Raw genomic sequence first — 16494 nt, forward strand, 5'->3', positions numbered from 1 at the left:
TTCATTTCCGCTCATCTGCCATTTGAGTTGAAATTCTATTCTCTCTTAGAAGACCCCCAAAACACAGTTCACTTGTTTTCATTTTTACTGAAAGCCAGAAGTTAAACATGTGTAATGTACTGGTAATAAATGGTGCTTCTTGAAGTTGATAAAGGGCCAGACTGCCTGTGATTTTCTGAAGAAGAGAAAAAGAACAGAAGGTTAAAGTAGTAATCTCTGGAAGCTTTCAATCCGTACCTTATCATGATGCTTCTTTGATCTTATTCTGTACACTTTTGCTGTTTCCCTTGGCATCTATCTCTTAACCTTTATACTCTATCCACCAAAAAGTACTCAGAGGGATCTTTGCAAAATCTGCATTAGATTCTGTCATTTCTCTATTTAAAAGCATTTGAAGGATTTCCTACATGACTCAGGATAAAATATTTTAAAACATTTGCCTTTTGATCACCATGGCTCATGTGATCAAGCTTCCCACCATTTTTCTGAATGTTACTCTGCCATGTTCCCCACTCTCATTCTCCTTCAGCTCACTGCCTTCTTGCAGTTCTTTAAACATCTTAAACACATTTCTTCCTCAGGGCATTTGCACGTCCTATCTCCTGTGCTGAGATACTTTTCCTGCATAGAATCACAGGCTCACTCTCCTGCTCTGCCTGTTCTCTGTTCTGGTTTCATCATTTCATCACTGTAAAACAGCCTTTCCTGAATAATGTATCTATAACAATACAGTATCCACCTTTTTGTGTCCCTTTGGCCTCTTTGTTTATTTTTCTCCTTAACTCTTACCACTCTCTGACATAAAATATATTTACTTGTTGTGTATTTAGAGTCTGTCTTCACTCTCTAGAGTATGAGCTTTCTGAGAGCAAGGATTCCATTAATTTTTTTCACTGGCATATTCCAAGTATCTAGAATAGAACCTGGAACATACAAAGTGCTTGATAAATATTAGTCAAATAAATAATTCAATCCCTAAATATGGGTCTGTTGGACGAATTAGGCACTAAAAGCTGTTCGTTTGAAGTATCTTTGCACTTATGCAACCAAGGTGTCAGAAACCAGGGGTAGCAGATGGTGGGTACATATTTAAAGTATTGAGATAGAGTTTACTATGATGTACAATTTAATTATGCTTCTGAGAGGGAAATTCACAATATTCTTATAAGATCGTGTGATATAAAGCAGTTACCAGTGAGTAAAGTAATTGTTGGGTCAAAACTTGACATACTCATTCTAAAATATTTTGACCAAAAAGTTGTTTAAATGTTAACATGGGTGATTGAAAAGGTTTCTGGGTGGTAATTAAGAATCTGAGAACTGACACTGAATGTTCTGTGGGCTACACTGTGAGAAGAGTCAGAGAACCAGAGTTAGCACTGACACAAAATTTTCAGCCCAGGATGTGTTTGATATTGTATGGTTATGGTAGTCAGTGTCAGTAATGTGACACCTGTACTCAGAGGACCGCAGTCCTGCTTTCTCTGGAGTCATTCTCCTCTGGTTTCTGTATTTTTAGGATCTGAGGCAATATTTGGTAACTCAGTGTGTGTGTGTGTGTGTGTGTGTGAGAGAGAGAGAGAGAGAGATGAATATAAGTAATATAAGGAGTCTGAGTACCTTTCCATTTTAATAGTTGCTACCCTTGTCCTTCATTGTTTATTACTTCCTATCTTGGTTTGGCTTGCCTGACTGATTGATTGATTGACTGATTGATAATTATGGAGAAGGAGAGATATCCAAATGCATGTAAGTAGAGTAAAAAATAGCAACTAATCACCCAACTACATCAACAAGGAACACAAATCTGACCACGCGAGAAATGGGCTGTCATTGGCCATTGGACCTCCGACCTCATCCTTAATATATATTATATTAAATCTCCCATTTATTTTACCTGCCAGCAACAACGTTTGATACTTACTATTTTCAATTGCCAGGAAAGAGGTAGAAATATCTTGTCATAGACAGTCGTTCAACTGGTGGGCATCTGGGCTTTAACATTTGGTTTTTCAAATGACTGTTGTACCTAGAGACAAAAAGAGGTTCTAGATGACACATACTTCGTATGCACTCTCAGAAAACATTCTGCACAATGAGCCAGAAAATTATTGGAATGAAAGATGTTCCTAATATTGATGGAACCAAGCTCATGGACGTTCGAACTCCCTGTCACTGCTACCTTACCTATTAGAAGTGACACTGAATGTCAGAATATGTTCTTTATCTCAGAATGGATGCACTTTATGCCTAATCCAATCTTTTCCAACTGCATTTCCTCTACTTTCCATATCTGATGACTGATTATCCATTGGTGTCCATTCTTGATAACTGGACCTCAGATTCTCTCTCTTCGACCTCCAGCAAGGCTTACTTCTCAACTCAAAAAGGCTTAAGCCCCAGGATTTTGTCCTTAAGGCCTGAACAATGAACAATTTTCACATCCCCACCAACAAGCTGACCTTGGAAATCTTTTGCCATAGACTGATCAGTAAGATCCTACTTACCCTAGATCCACTATTTCCAATATTTTTCTAAGAATTCTCTTGAAATTACAATGTCTAAATACTATTTATCCAATAGGACTAAGTTCCTACTCACAGAGACCCTGACTTCTGTTACTGTGTAATCTTCTCCAACTCCTTAAGGTATATCCCTCCTTTCCCATGGGAGTGCTACTCTTCTCTATGGTTTTAGTTTAAGAATAAACACCCTTCCCCACGTTCTTAATACTAATCCCCTCCTCTCTAAAAAAGAGAGAGGGCATCTACCCATTCATTCATGCATTTACTTAGTCAATGAATATTAATTCCCATGTGCCGGCATATTGTGGTGTTGAACAAATCCCTGCTTCATGAAACTTGCATTCAAGTGAGTAAATACAAGTAAAAAACAAACAACAAGAGTATATATTGGGTGGGTGGTGGTAAAAGCCATGGAGGAAGATGAACTAGGAAGGAAGTGGGAGATAAGGGATGTCCTGAGTTGGGGCAGGAGAAGCAAGTCTTTCTTTCTGGACCACTCCATTCAAAACATGTTTTCTCCTGTACCCTCTTGCATGTGTCCTGGGTCTTTTTCTTCATGGCTCCTATCACAGTCTGCATCACACACTTTTTGTTGTTGTTGACCTACTTGGTCAGTATCCATCTCTCACAAGCATGTTGGTTCTACACAGCCTTAGGTCACATATGTCTAATTTAACCCTGCATGACTGGGATCGAAGCCATTACCAATAGACCACCCAAAATATATATTTATTTCATAAATAAATCAATGAAACTTAATTCAAGATACTTCCAATTCTTTGAATTTTAAGGACTTATAGTCCATGACATACAAGTTCATATGTTATAATATTTTGTTCTATTTTGATCTTCTGCTGTGGGGCATTGACATCATTTTTTTTCCCCCTAAATCAGAATTTGAACACCTGAATTACAGAAACCAGGTACAACTCTCCTGTTTGTCTTGCAAAGTCTGTTACTGTCACCTGAAAGGCGAATGATAGTAGAGCCATCCTGAACAAAGTAATTGATTAGAAGAGGAAAGAGAAGCTTACCTTCCTGAATACTTCCTCTAGGTGACAGCGCCAAGCGTATTTTTGGAAGCATGTGATGAGTTGTGTAATGAAGAGAGAGCCCTTTGTGATATCTCTCCAGGATACATTATCTATGAAGATAAGGAGTGATAAGCCTTGAGTTGTGGCCTTCACCATTATTTTTTTCCACCTTTTTTTTTTTTTTTTTTTTTTTTTGTCTTTTTAAGCATAGCTTGGGAAGTTTCTTGACGTGTTTAGGGGAAGAATCTTCCATGAACTCAATTTCCATGAAGACGTTCCATGAACTAAAGGGGCAGCTCATCAAAGCTGCAGAACATTACATAGTGATTACATTGTATTTTGGGGATTGACTTTCTAGTATGTCACTAATGTTTATTCACTTTGCTCTGAAAGGAGGCTTGAGAGATAACTGTAATTATCTCATTTTACAGAGGAAGGAATAGGAGCTCAGAAGGATGAAAAAATTCCCCATGTTCACACAAGCAGTTGTTTACAGATTGCATATCATGCTGTCTTTCACAACACAGTGAACAAAATAAAAGGACAGGTCTAGACTAAACTTTTGGAGGGGAGGAATATATTTTTGGCATAGATAGTGGTAATGGTTTCACAGGTATGTACTTATCTCCAAACTCGTTAAGATACATATATATTAAATACATACAGCTTTTTATATATTATTTATACCTTTATAAAGTGGTAAAAGGACTTAAAATAAAATTTGCAAATTAGAAACACTCCAATATAAGTCTTCTTAAGATGATTACCTAGAGGTCAAGGACTAAGCACTGCTCCCCTGTTATCAGGTCTGATAACCCCGTTGTATCATTTTCTTCCTCTTTTTAAAGGGCATCTCCCTTCTTGCTGGGGCACATTATGACACTACTCTAACTGGCATCCAGATGGGAAATACGGTAAAAAAAAAAATGCCTTATAGATGATAATTTTTCAGAAAGAACAATCAGTCCCTAGGTCCATACAAATTCTACTCAAAACCTTAAATGAAGTTAATAGAAAACTGATCATTTGTTTTTAACTGTTGTAATGGTGAAGGGGTTTTCTTGTATTCAGTTGTTTTAATGTTTGCTATCCCTTTGGCTCTAAAATACAACCAATGTATAATCAAAGTCAATTTTTAAAAGTGGGAAAAAAAGTAGAATATTTTGACAGCACTCAAAATTTTTACTAAATCATTGCTGCATTGAGACTATCTTGATTTTCCAGAATCAAGCAGGGGTAGCTTCAGACCCACAGATCACTGTCAGCAACTGAGAGACACACGTACGTGGGGTGGAGGAGCAGAAAGCAATGAAGTCCTTCTCCACATGCGTCTTGTAAACGGCATCTTCCTCCAGGTTGTCAGGAGGCTCTGAAGAGCTGTCTGCCAAGCGTGCTGGAGGGGCGTCACTGACCCACAATTCTCCACGATTTGCTGTAGAGACATCAACCTTCTGTGCATTGTGCCTCCCTCAGCGTGATTATTACAACTGCCTACCTCATTCTTTTACAATGTTTATTCTAACTAGTTTCATACACACACACACACACACACGTGCGCGCGCGTGGTGGCATCTCCACCCCACCCGCATCTTGCCTCTCTCTAGTGCTGTTGAGCATTGTGCCAATTCATAGTGACAGCACCATGTCAGTAAATAGTGGCAGTGTGGTAAAACTGGAAGAACCCATTTGCCGAGAATAACAAAGGAGTTAAAGCCTTATCTGCATAATCTCAGAGCATAGTTATCACTTTATAGCTGAATTATTTCTGCTTTTCCTCTTTGAACGCTGCACCAAAAAGTGAAAAGGCAACTGGGAGTCAGAAAAAAAAAGAAAAGAAAAGAAAAGAAAAATTTAACTGCAACCCCAAGTTCCCTCATCTCCCTACTCACTTCCCTTTCAATAATGTATGAGGAAAAAACAACAACAACAAAAAAAACAGTGCTGCTGTTGCATAATAGTCCCACTTTCAAATGAAATTCTTTTCAAGCCAGAGATCGTCAAAATGTCTGTAAAACATTTACAAGTTTACAAGTAAAGCTGTCAATAAGAGAACTTCATTCCAAGGTCAGCATATTTGTGTTTAACTTTGATTTGAGGATTCTGGTCTCTTCACCACTTACCTTGGATTAAACTGAATGGAAATTTCTCAGCTGTCAAGACAAATTCTTATGATACCAGCCCCCTAGATGGAATTTCCTAATAATTCAGTTGAGTTTTTTTTTTTTGCACTGGATGGGGTCTAAGATGGTTTCTCCTAGAAATCAAATATACGTTACAGTCCTCTGTGTAAGTAACTTTATGGCCTCTGAACTTTTCATCTCAGGACTCACCACCTCTGCAGGCCTGGACAATGATGACCTTGGGTTTGTCCTTCAGACTGAGGCAGTTGCGGTTGTTGAAGATGCGGAAGATGGTATCGTAAGGCAGCACATCTGGTTTCTCATCACTGTGCGTCTTTCCACAGATGCCATCCAGGATGCCGTGAGACATGAGCACCAAGAACATGCTGTCTGAAGACTTGTGCTCTGGGCGGGCAGCAAACCTCCGCAGCACTGATTCCATGTCCTGAAAAAGCCCACAGAGTCTTACTGTAGCAGGATAAGCATTAAACCTAACCTGACCTCCTCCTCTTTATCATGAGCAGTGTCAGAGACGTCTGTGAGTTCCAATCACGATGCGTCACGCAGTGGTCGCTCTTTTATTTCTCTTTCTATAATGGATCAGTGGGTTCCATTTTTTGTTCTTGATGACATGATGTAGCCCGTCCTCTTGATATATTTTACCTTTGCTTATTGTCACTAATATATTTTCCCTTCCATCTCTGTTTTTTCTCTCAATACTTAATAAGAACCTTGAATAATAAATGTATCATAATCACCTCCCTTCTAAAACACTTCCCACTGTACTTAGAATAAAATAAAACTTCTGACATATGCATACTTCTTCCTGCTGCCCTCATTCCTCCTTCTCTAGGCTCTAGTCACACTGGTTTTTCTGTACTTTTCACACACTAGTTTCATGTGCAGTTCACACTTCTCACTTGCAGTCATCCCTGCGTGGAATGTATTTCATTCATGTCTTTCCAGAGCTAGCATGTCTCTGATAGTCATATGACAGCTCCTATATTATCTCCTCAAATCTGTTCTCACTAGCCATCCCATCAAATGCTATTACTTCCCACACACCGGTTTGTTCTTACGTTTCCTTTTTTCCTTTTCACTTGCTTTTCACTTTCTGTTCAATCTTAGAGACACATAGACACATCAAATTTCCGAAATTTTCTGTTTTGTTATAGTTTGATCACCCCTGCCGAGTGAACCTACATCAGTGTGAGCTGGGACCCTTCAGTCTCATTTACAAACCCATCCCCAACGCCAGGAATTGCCCCTGGGACACAGTCAGGACTCAGTATTTACATGGTGAGTACACTCCTGGTAACATTCATTATTCTGGAGTTTTCTGGGGAACACTGGGGCTGAATCTCAGTCATCCCACGTTAGAACTAAGAACTGTGTGGGTACACATGCCAATCACTCTTCGTCCAGCTTTATGAAATTGAGGACATTTGGAGCTGTATGGAGACAGAGATATCACCTCTCCTAATAATTTTGATTTATAGCACACATTCGCACACTTAGACACACACACACACACACACACACACACACACACAGAAGTGAGATCTACAGTGGTTAAAGTATTTGCTTAACATTACAAAGCATGCTTGTTAGTAAGAAGCTATGCGTTGAATTTATGTGTGTTTGGGGTGCACAAGGTGCCCTTACCTTGGCGGTGAGCCTCTCTTCCACATCCACACTGTAGCCAAGGCCCTCAAGCAGCCCCTTCATTCCTGTGATGTCAAGGGCAGCCCCGTCCCTGACAGGAAGATGCTCAAACTCTGTATTGCATATAATGAGAGCCAGACGAGTTCGATCCTTCCTCTCCTTTATTGGATAGATCTGCAGAAAGTAGATATGCAGTGAGTTTGACTTCTCTCTTAGACCTTCATACACCAACCACTGTTGCTTTTAAGGACTCACATAGTTCCCTCTCCTCTCCTGTACTAGAAGACACCGCCTCCCCTCTTTTGGTAAGGAATTGAGTTGACAGCGGAAGGGTATATTGGAAGTGGATTACTTTTCAGGAGCCCAGACAGGATCCAGATCACATTTGTGATGGCTACGCAAGAATCTAGAAGAGACCAGAACAGTTCCTACCCTCGCCTTCTCCTCTTTCTTCTCCATCTAGTCAAAACTTTCCCAACACTCAAGGTTCAGATCAAATTTAATGAAACCCATGAGACATTTACCACTGGACCCAGCTGAAAATAAATACACCAATATTCTTTGCCTTGAGGAACACTATTATTTTGGTAGCATTTTTAACACATCAACTTCTAATGCTTTGCAGTCTTTAATTTTTTTCGTTAGAATGCAAACAATTATTACTCAGCCACATTATCTTATAAATATTTTGATTCTATGACTACAGCTAGAATTCTAATAATAGTCCCAAATATATATATGAAAACAAATAAATGAAAAAAAAGAGAGAGAGAGAGAGAGATCTGCATTTTATCATAAGATTGAAAGAGGATTGGAATCTGGGTGAGACCATGTGATTTCCTACTGTTCAAAGCATCTATGAAAAAGATTACCCCTGTCCCCACCCCTGCCACTCTGTAATTAGTGCTTTAAGAAATCGTGTAATTAGTGAAAACACTTGTTTTTGCTTTCTCTATTTTGTGTACAGAGCACAGCACCTCTCCAGCCCTTTCTTTGTACAGTTTCAGGAATTCCTCATGAGGGCAAAGCTTCAGGGTAGCTTCTTCTGACTCATCCGGTCCAGCCTCAATTTCTGCAGGAGCTGCAAGACACATCACACAATATGAATTGTGGTATCTGTCCCTGCGACCCTGTTATCACCTAAGAAAACTGCCAGAGAGGAGAAATCCTGGGAAAAAAGGGTTTTAACAAGTAGGGGTCATGGTTGTAGCTGACCTCTAGTATGAGCAGATAGATGTATTTTGACAGAGAAAGAGGGAGAAATCCTTGGTGTGAAAGCAGGTCCATGCAAAAATTGCAATAATAGATTCTGATAGTTCTGAGGAAAACACCTAAATAAATATGGGGCTAAATTTAGCATTTCTGTACTCAGCAAAACTAGTCTAATTTTTCCAATTGTTTTATGTGGACTTCCTATTGTCTCTGAGCAGGAGGACCTTGAGTAAATATTCATCAGAGTGCCATCTATTAGAAATACTGTTGAGTCACACGTACAGTTTTAAATTTTCTAGTATCCATATTAAATAAAAATAGATAAATTCAATTAATTTGATGATACATTTTGTTTAACATAATATACCCAAAATATTATCATCTCACCATGTGTTGCTAGCCACAATTCAAGCACTTAAAAGCCACCTATGCCCAGTAGCTTTTATGTTGGATAGCATAACATCCCGAGTGAACTCCTAATTCCCACAACATACACAAAATTCTCAGCCCATGTTTTACAATGGGAGGAAATAATTTTTGTTTCTGACTCACCCTGACCTAATCTCTTGAGAAATGAAGTATCTGAAACAGTTTCGTTTTACTTGAGTTTGTGCAAGAGACTGGGAAAGTCCAGAGTCTTCCCGCGGAGAAGGAAGAAAGAGGAAACCACAAACAGAAATCAGAAGAGAAGTTTTCTAAGACCTAAGGTAACCAGATTTTTGTCTATTAAAGAAATAAACCTTTATGTTGTTACATGAACCAACCACTACATTGTCTGATTTTATTTTATTTAAATTAGAAAAGCAGTATTATCCTGTATAAAATTTTCAGATTTTAAATGTTATGCTTTTTTTTCCTACTTCACTCATTTGTTTCCATTAATTTTTAAATAATTTTTTCTGATAAATGTCTTTCTAAAAAGTATGCTAAAAATCTAAGCTCTGGGGATGCGGCGAATGGTAAGTCTTTAAGAGCACCAAACTTTCTGAACATTTACTTTTGTAGATTAAGCAGTGATACATACTCTCCCTTCAGACTCCAGAACATCCTTCCAATATGGAGATGTCTGAGGTCCCGGCGTAGTCCCTGGTCAGAGGGTATGTTTTGTTATCGAAAGTCTCCTGTTTCCAGGTCATTTACAGGCTTGGCGAACTCTCCAATTTAACAAATGTCATCTCCTCCTGACCATGATGTGTTTATGTGTAGATATAGAATTTACAGACAAAACTGAGAATTAGGATGTCTATCTTCTATCTAATAGTAAAATTAGCATGAAAATAAGTCCTTTCGTTACAACATAATAAATATTAGAGTGCAGTTCTGATGAGCTCGACAGCACAGCAAAAAGAAGTAAGAAAATGAGGAGTTTAGATAAAGAAATTAATATCTAAGTTGTATCCGTTACCTAATTAAATGCTCAGGAAGCTCTTTAAACTGAAACAAAAATGATGAGACTGATACTAGATAAGACAAGGCCGTCTCCCTTGGGAGGTAGAATTCGAGTGATCATCTCTTGAATATTTTTGTGCATATTAAATAAACAGACTGCTTATTAAAATAAACAAATAGATAGCTTGCATTCTTCCCATCCCCGACTCGGTTTCCTCAGCACTATACTAGAAAGCCTCAGAATTGTATCCATGACCAAGAGGACTGGCCAGGGCTTTTACGTAAGTGTGCCCAGCTTCCTGGCCTGCTGGGCCAGTGTTCTCTGGGTGGCCTGGGAGTCCTCTGGAGATTCCACGTAAAGATAGAGCCCCAGGGGGCTGCTGGATGCTTCATGAAAGGGCCCATACCTGCCTCCTGCCTGCCACAGACTGCTGATGGGATAGGTTATTTCAGTTTAAGGTCCATTGTGATTCCTGGAGTTGCTAAAATCATTTTGAAGTTCCCATTAATTCAGTTCTGATTCCTACTTGCTGAATTATCCCTGATTTTGGTTTTAAATCCAAATTAGTTTCATCCCATGTCAAGTTTAAGAGACAGTAATGAACCTGCACAAGGACCAACCTGGCCGCATCGCAGACATCTATCAGACGAGCATGTGCTTCCTCCATAGAGAAGGGCTTGTTGGAAAAGCTCACTTGAGCAAGTGAGGTCTCTATAGTTATGTTGCATTTTGTTCATCATTGCTTATTATTATTGATGAACTCTAGTATTCAAGACTGGGGTTTCAGGTTAAACTCTATAGCGAATTGAGCCCATCACTGGTGAACTTGGGTCTGAGGCTATTACAGACTCTAATAATGTTTATAATTCAATCCAAGTCAAAAGTTTTGAAAGATTTTAGTATATCGGACACCTGATGGATGTTCTCTTGATCACATTTTGTAACTCACACAAATAAGTAAGCACTGGAAAGATCTAAATATTATAAGCCAAATAATAATTACGGTAACTAATCTTCTTTGGGTGAGTGTTTTCCATTTGTCTTCTCATTCTGTATTTATTGTGTGTCTGCTCTGTGCTTGGCACTCTGCTAAGAGCTATGACTCTTTGGTGAAGACACAGTTGTGCTCCGGATTGGGAAACTCAGTGGATTATAGTCCTGTCTAATGAGATGGAAAGGCGATCAAAGTGGAATAGATTTGATAAGGGAATCGAGTGTTTCATTTCCTATATCTTAGTTCTGTGAAGACAGGGGAATATTCAGGTGGAATTGTTGACCGCGTAGCTACAGCTAAAGGTATTTAGAGCTCGGAGGAGAGTTCTGAATGAGAGCTAAAATCTTGGGAATTGCTAGCTTACGCCTGCCATTTACAACCCTAGCCTTACAAAGATGGTGACAAAGTTCCTGAAGGTGTCCCCATGTCACAGATGCTCATGCTGATGCCTAGGGAGCGTTGAGCAACTCGGATGAAGTCACATAGTGTTGAGTGACAGACATCTGATTTCAGTTCAGGTACCCCTTACTGCAAAGTGTCTGCAGCCAGCTATTACGATGAGTTGAGTCCTATGAAGGGCTCAGCTTCTCAGCTAATTGGAAACTGGATCCCTTCCCACAAATGACAAGGCGGCCTCTAATAAAACCAGAGATAGGTTTAGTGAAAATTGTACGTTAGTAATGAAAGGAGGAAGGGATTATGAAGAACAGCGGAGTGGCCTTAGAGTCAAGTAGATTCTGAAAAATTTAAGACATTCCTTGTAAATGAGTCCAGTCTTACCTTCTACACTGGTGGCATTTTTGTCTGTGTTAAGGAAGGTTTGGAGTAAGATTTGACCTGCCTCATGGCGTCTCTGTCGTATAGAATCCACCAAGAATTTTAAATCGTGAATCTTTTTCTTCTCCGCTTCCTCCAATTTCACATCATTTTTTTCCATGAAGTCCTCTACAAAGCCAGTGAGGAACTCTTTGCCCGCCGACTCCAGAAACTTCAGTGGATTTTTTTTGTGTTTGTGTTCTGTCAGAAATACAAAGTTTCCTTTGATTTGATCTTGTCTCAGTAAAAATTCAGAATTGAAAATAATCTGATGACTCACTTTTCAATATTGGTAGATTAATACGACACCAGGTTAATTTATTACCCTCTGGATAATCTGAATTTTTGTAGGGGAGTATTGAAGTCAAATTAAGAAGCATTTTATTGTAATACCACAGATATTATTTGAACAGATAGTGCATGGGAAGGCAGGATAAATCATCAATTCTTAATTAAATCACTAATGATAATTATACAGTCCATCTAGATGTAAAAATAATCTTGACACAAAACGACATATTCTAAAAAAAAAAAACGAAATGTGAAAAGACATTGAACAAGAACTTTGGCCCAGAAACACCAGCCTCATTGCTCATGTTATGGTGAAATATTCTCCCAATAAATATTTATTAAGCAACTATTATGAGAAAGAAACATGGAAATTACAAATCATAATGAAAACGTTACCAAATATCAGTCTGTTTAATAAGAGCTAACATCTCTTACACATTTACGATTAAAAAAGAAATACATACAAAGTAATGTAAATCATTATTATTATTGTTGCTTTTGTTATTATTTACAAGTCTCTGTACAAAATAGTTTACAAATATTAATATGCTGGACCCTCACAATAATTCAATGTGATGGTTAATATTTTCCTTATTGTAAAGCTCATTTAAATTAAATGTCCAGATCACACAAATTAGGATTCAAATCGTGCTCTTCCACCATATTCTATACAGTTAACCATAGCACAGCTTCAGTAATAATAGTTAATATTCATTGACTCCCCATTGTTCTCGAATGCTTCACACAAATCGTCTCACTAAAATTCATTTCAAGCTCCGTATAACAGATAGACCAATATTTCTGTGATATAGTTAAGGAAACAGACACAGAGAAGTTAGTTAAGCATTTCATCCAGGTTATGTGAATAGTGCACATAGTTTAGTAAGGGGGCGGGAAGGAATTCAAACTCAGAACGCAGAGTCCCCACTTTCAAACTACATTGCATGTGACTTGGTGAAGAGTTACCTAAGAGAATGGACAGCGATCCAGGGACTCAGAAAAGACTCGGCTAATTCTTGCAGGTGACATCACAAAAGACCTCTTAGAAAAGGTGACAAAAAACACTGGTCTTACAGCAGAGTATAGAGCTAGAACAGAGGGTTTGAAGACTTACAGGCAACATGCAGGTTAGTGTCTAAAGTATTCACTCTATCCGAGTCCTGGGTTTCTATTTTATTGATTTCTGCCCTCAACAAGGGTGAGTGTTGCCTGAATGAGTGGTATGGGGAGAAATACGGTGGAAAACAATAAAAGCAAATATTTACATGTTCTCATGGCTTCAATTATTCACTTTAAAATAATAAATTATTCCCAGGTTTATAGATTCAGCTCCAAGGTGGATCCTAAAATTGAGGCTCATGTATCCATCCCTTCTCAGTGTTCCACACACTCATTAAACTCATTTTGTAAAAATCCGAACTGCTCATTTTTTCATCCATCTGCTGCATTCCCTATGCTGACAAATGATACCTTACCGTTAAGTACACCAATGCAGCAAAAGCTGGTGCTGCTAAACCTCTTCTTCCTTCTTTATATCTAATTTTCCATCTCACTTCAAATTATCTGCAAAATACTTGCAGAATCTGACCACTTCTCTCATTTCTAACTGCTCGTTACTCCAGTTTACGCCAACATCCTTTCTTCCTTAATGACTCTAAGAATCTGATAAATATACTCCTGTCCCCTTCGAAGCCAGTCTTTACAATGAAGCAGAGTCAGGGTTCTGAAATCTAGTTTTAACCATGAGATGTCTCAGCTTAATCTAATCGAGGTCTTCTCATTCAGCCCCATCCTTTCCAACTATACCCACCTTGCTCACTACATTTTAAACACTTTGCCCTTCTTTCAGCTTCTAGAAAGCCTAATAAAGGCTCTTAGGTGTGCAATTTCCCGCACACAGCATTCCTTTCATTCCCAACTGCTGACTGTTCACGTCTCAGATGACACGCCACTTCCTTTAGGGAATTGCCCGTGATGCTGAAGACAGAGTGTCAGAGGTCTGTGCCCTCAGGGAAGCTTGTTTCTCCCTAAGCTAGCACGTTTTCCCTTATTTGTGTTAATTAGTTAGCAATGGCAACTGAACCCATGAGTTTATGTTTATCGGGTCTCTTTACATTGTTTTGTCTACTGTTTTTCAGTTTCTCAAATCTGTTATCTAATGATGCCCTGATTTCAATTCAGTAACCACGGAGGTCATCCTGCCTGGCTGAAGAGGCAGTCGTGAGTGTGAATTTAATTTATTACTCCCCAGCCAAATGCTGTATTAGTATCATGAAGAAGGTAAGAAAACAGTCAATCTTTACATCATTTTAGGAGCTTAAATTAAATGTGTAAGGTGAGACATAAACCCTGGAAAGAATTCTACTACAGGGAAAATGAAAGAAATAAAGAACCACAACAGAAAGGAAGTATGAGTGGAGTGAATACAGTAAATATATTTTTTTAATGAAGCTGAAATCATGCTTCAGAAGGATTAATGGAAAGTGAATAAATATATTTTGAAAGGTAAGAAAATTGTCTGACAAGTTTAGGCTTTTTTTTTTAAACGGCAATACAGAGCCGTTGCATAGTCCTAATTAAGAAGATTGCACTATTAGCTACTAGAATGTGAGAAATGAAAGATAGCCAACTGGTCATCATGCCTAATTATGACAATCTGAAGGCAAACCCAGACCAGCTACATAAGAATGATCTATAGATCTTTAAAGACTATGAACGCTTATGGTCTATTTATGGTTGGGTAATCTGGGATTAGGGAAGGGGAAATAACCCATTTTGTTTTGTCTGTTTTCGGTTTTGTTTTTTTGTTAATGGAGGTGCCGGGGATTGAACCCAGTACCCTGATGCACACTAAGAATGTGCTCTACCACTGAGCTCTACCCACCCTCTAAGTTTGTTTAATGTCTACAGATTATCCAGATACGTTTTAAAATTTAGAAACCACTGATCTAGTTGACCCTTTTCCTTTTCAAATGAGTGAGATGAAGCCAGAGAAGTGCTGTGACATGCCTGAATACTAGCTGCATACACAGCTCATGACTCCATCCCTAATGCTTTTCAGCTTCTCTCTGTAAGCTGTGCGACCTGAAGGCGGCATGCAGGATGGACTGGAGCTTAAATCCCGGAGCAAGGGAGACCAGTTTAAAAACCGTGATAGCAGTCCAAGAAGTACTGCACTAGAGCACTTAGCACCAGGGCTGGAAAGGAGGGGAAAAAGGAGAGTTATTTTATAGAGCCCAAGAGTACAGTTCAGTAGAGGAGATGGCAAGGAAGGTGGGAATTCCAAGGCTCGCTGATCTGATTTGGGGACCAATGTTGATGGAATCAAGAGGAAGCTGAGAAGACTTCAGAGTACATTTAGACATTTTCAGAGTTTTCTCAAACACAAATAACTTACTCTGTTTGTCTTTACCAACCCCCTACTTTGATTCCCAGAAGCTGCAAAAAAGGAATTAACTTCCTCCTGGCTCTGAGATATCCGGAGACCATACTGTCTTAAGTGTCTCTAAGGTGGTGTCCCCCAATTCAAGCTACCCAGAGCTAAGAGGGAGACAGATTCAGCTTGCACGGGGTTGGCTCACTTCCCTTTTGATATCTCTGCCTGTTACAGAGCAATGGATACACTGTCTTCTGAGACCCAAGCTCCTGACCCCTGGCAAGAAAAGGACCCCTACTTACCAGCCATAGGTAACAGCCCGAGTCCCTTTCTGCTGTCTTGAGAGGAGCACAGGCTTGAAAATAAAAGTCACTGAACATTTCCTTAGTTGGGGGTGGGGTAGGGGGTGGGGCGAGGACTTCTAATCATAGGCTGGGAAAGTGTTGCTCAGAATTTCTGGGTTCACTGTCGGGAAGTCCCCTGTAGTCAGCAAGTGGATTTTCCAGCCCTTTGGGAAGAAACATTTCTTCCTTTTGGAAGGAAAAAATGAAATGACAAAACATTGTTTAACCTATGTTGGCACCTCTGACTGCTTTTTCCCTCTGTTTCGTTTTCTTTCCTGATGGCTCCACATCTCCTTTTCTCTGTCCTTCTCTTTCTGATCGCTCAGTATTTCTCCTCTGTTCACCTAAAAGTGCAAATCATGAAGGAGTTAAAACTAACAAGTCCCCTGTCGTTTCCGGATAAGGGCTTCCCAAAAAACTTATTTCCTGTTTTAACTGTGCTGATCACGGCAGTATCGTCCCCTCCCCACTTCCCTATTATCTTCAACTTGTATTGAAGCAAGTTCTGAACCTTCGGCTCCACTCCTTTCATGTTTTCACTTTAACTGCCTAAGCTTCCTTTTAAGATTTAATTTTTACCGAAGGTGAACAGACTATGAAAATAGTTTCAGGCTGCAGTAGAACTATTATGTGATAGTACAAAAGAGATATATCCAGAAGTACAGTTAGTGAAAGGAAAAAAAAAAAAAAAAAAGGACTGTGGCATGCTCAACTTTGAAGGTGTTCA

At 39.1% G+C, this 16494-nt stretch overlaps 1 protein-coding gene and 1 long non-coding RNA gene across 3 annotated transcripts in view; one reads left to right on the forward strand and one right to left on the reverse strand.

Moving 5' to 3' along the window:
* LOC116656626 (caspase-13-like) lies at window positions 1-16056 on the reverse strand. The gene is made up of 9 exons (XM_014560470.2): window positions 15726-16056; window positions 11721-11957; window positions 8322-8425; window positions 7345-7518; window positions 5890-6124; window positions 4845-4991; window positions 3560-3669; window positions 1925-2029; window positions 1-175 (listed from the first exon to the last, which is right to left on the reverse strand). The coding sequence occupies exons 1-8, from the start codon at window positions 15730-15732 to the stop codon at window positions 1976-1978; spliced, it is 1068 nt and encodes a 355-aa protein (XP_014415956.2). The 5' UTR covers window positions 15733-16056; the 3' UTR covers window positions 1-175; window positions 1925-1975.
* The window catches only part of LOC116666283, a 12597-nt gene continuing 5271 nt past the window's right edge, over window positions 9169-16494 (forward strand). The window contains exons 1-3 of one of the 2 annotated variants that reach the window (XR_004323045.1): window positions 9169-9263; window positions 14186-14327; window positions 15658-15734. This is a non-coding gene — a long non-coding RNA (uncharacterized LOC116666283). The remainder of the gene's footprint in view (window positions 9264-14185; window positions 14328-15657; window positions 15735-16494) is intronic. The other variant, XR_004323044.1, reaches the window with a different exon arrangement.

Source organism: Camelus ferus, chromosome 10 (assembly GCF_009834535.1).
Source record: "Camelus ferus isolate YT-003-E chromosome 10, BCGSAC_Cfer_1.0, whole genome shotgun sequence".
In the NCBI taxonomy this organism is placed as follows: Eukaryota; Metazoa; Chordata; class Mammalia; order Artiodactyla; family Camelidae; genus Camelus; species Camelus ferus.

What these genes read in the sequence shown, in the direction of transcription:
- LOC116656626 (XM_014560470.2), bottom strand. An exon ending in AAATGCCACCAGTGTAGAAG is followed by an intron (nt 8,426 to 11,720) that starts GTAAGACTGGAC and finishes TGTGTCTTGCAG; the next exon opens with CTCCTGCAGAAATTGAGGCT. An exon ending in ACAAAGAAAGGGCTGGAGAG is followed by an intron (nt 7,519 to 8,321) that starts GTGCTGTGCTCT and finishes TACTTTCTGCAG; the next exon opens with ATCTATCCAATAAAGGAGAG.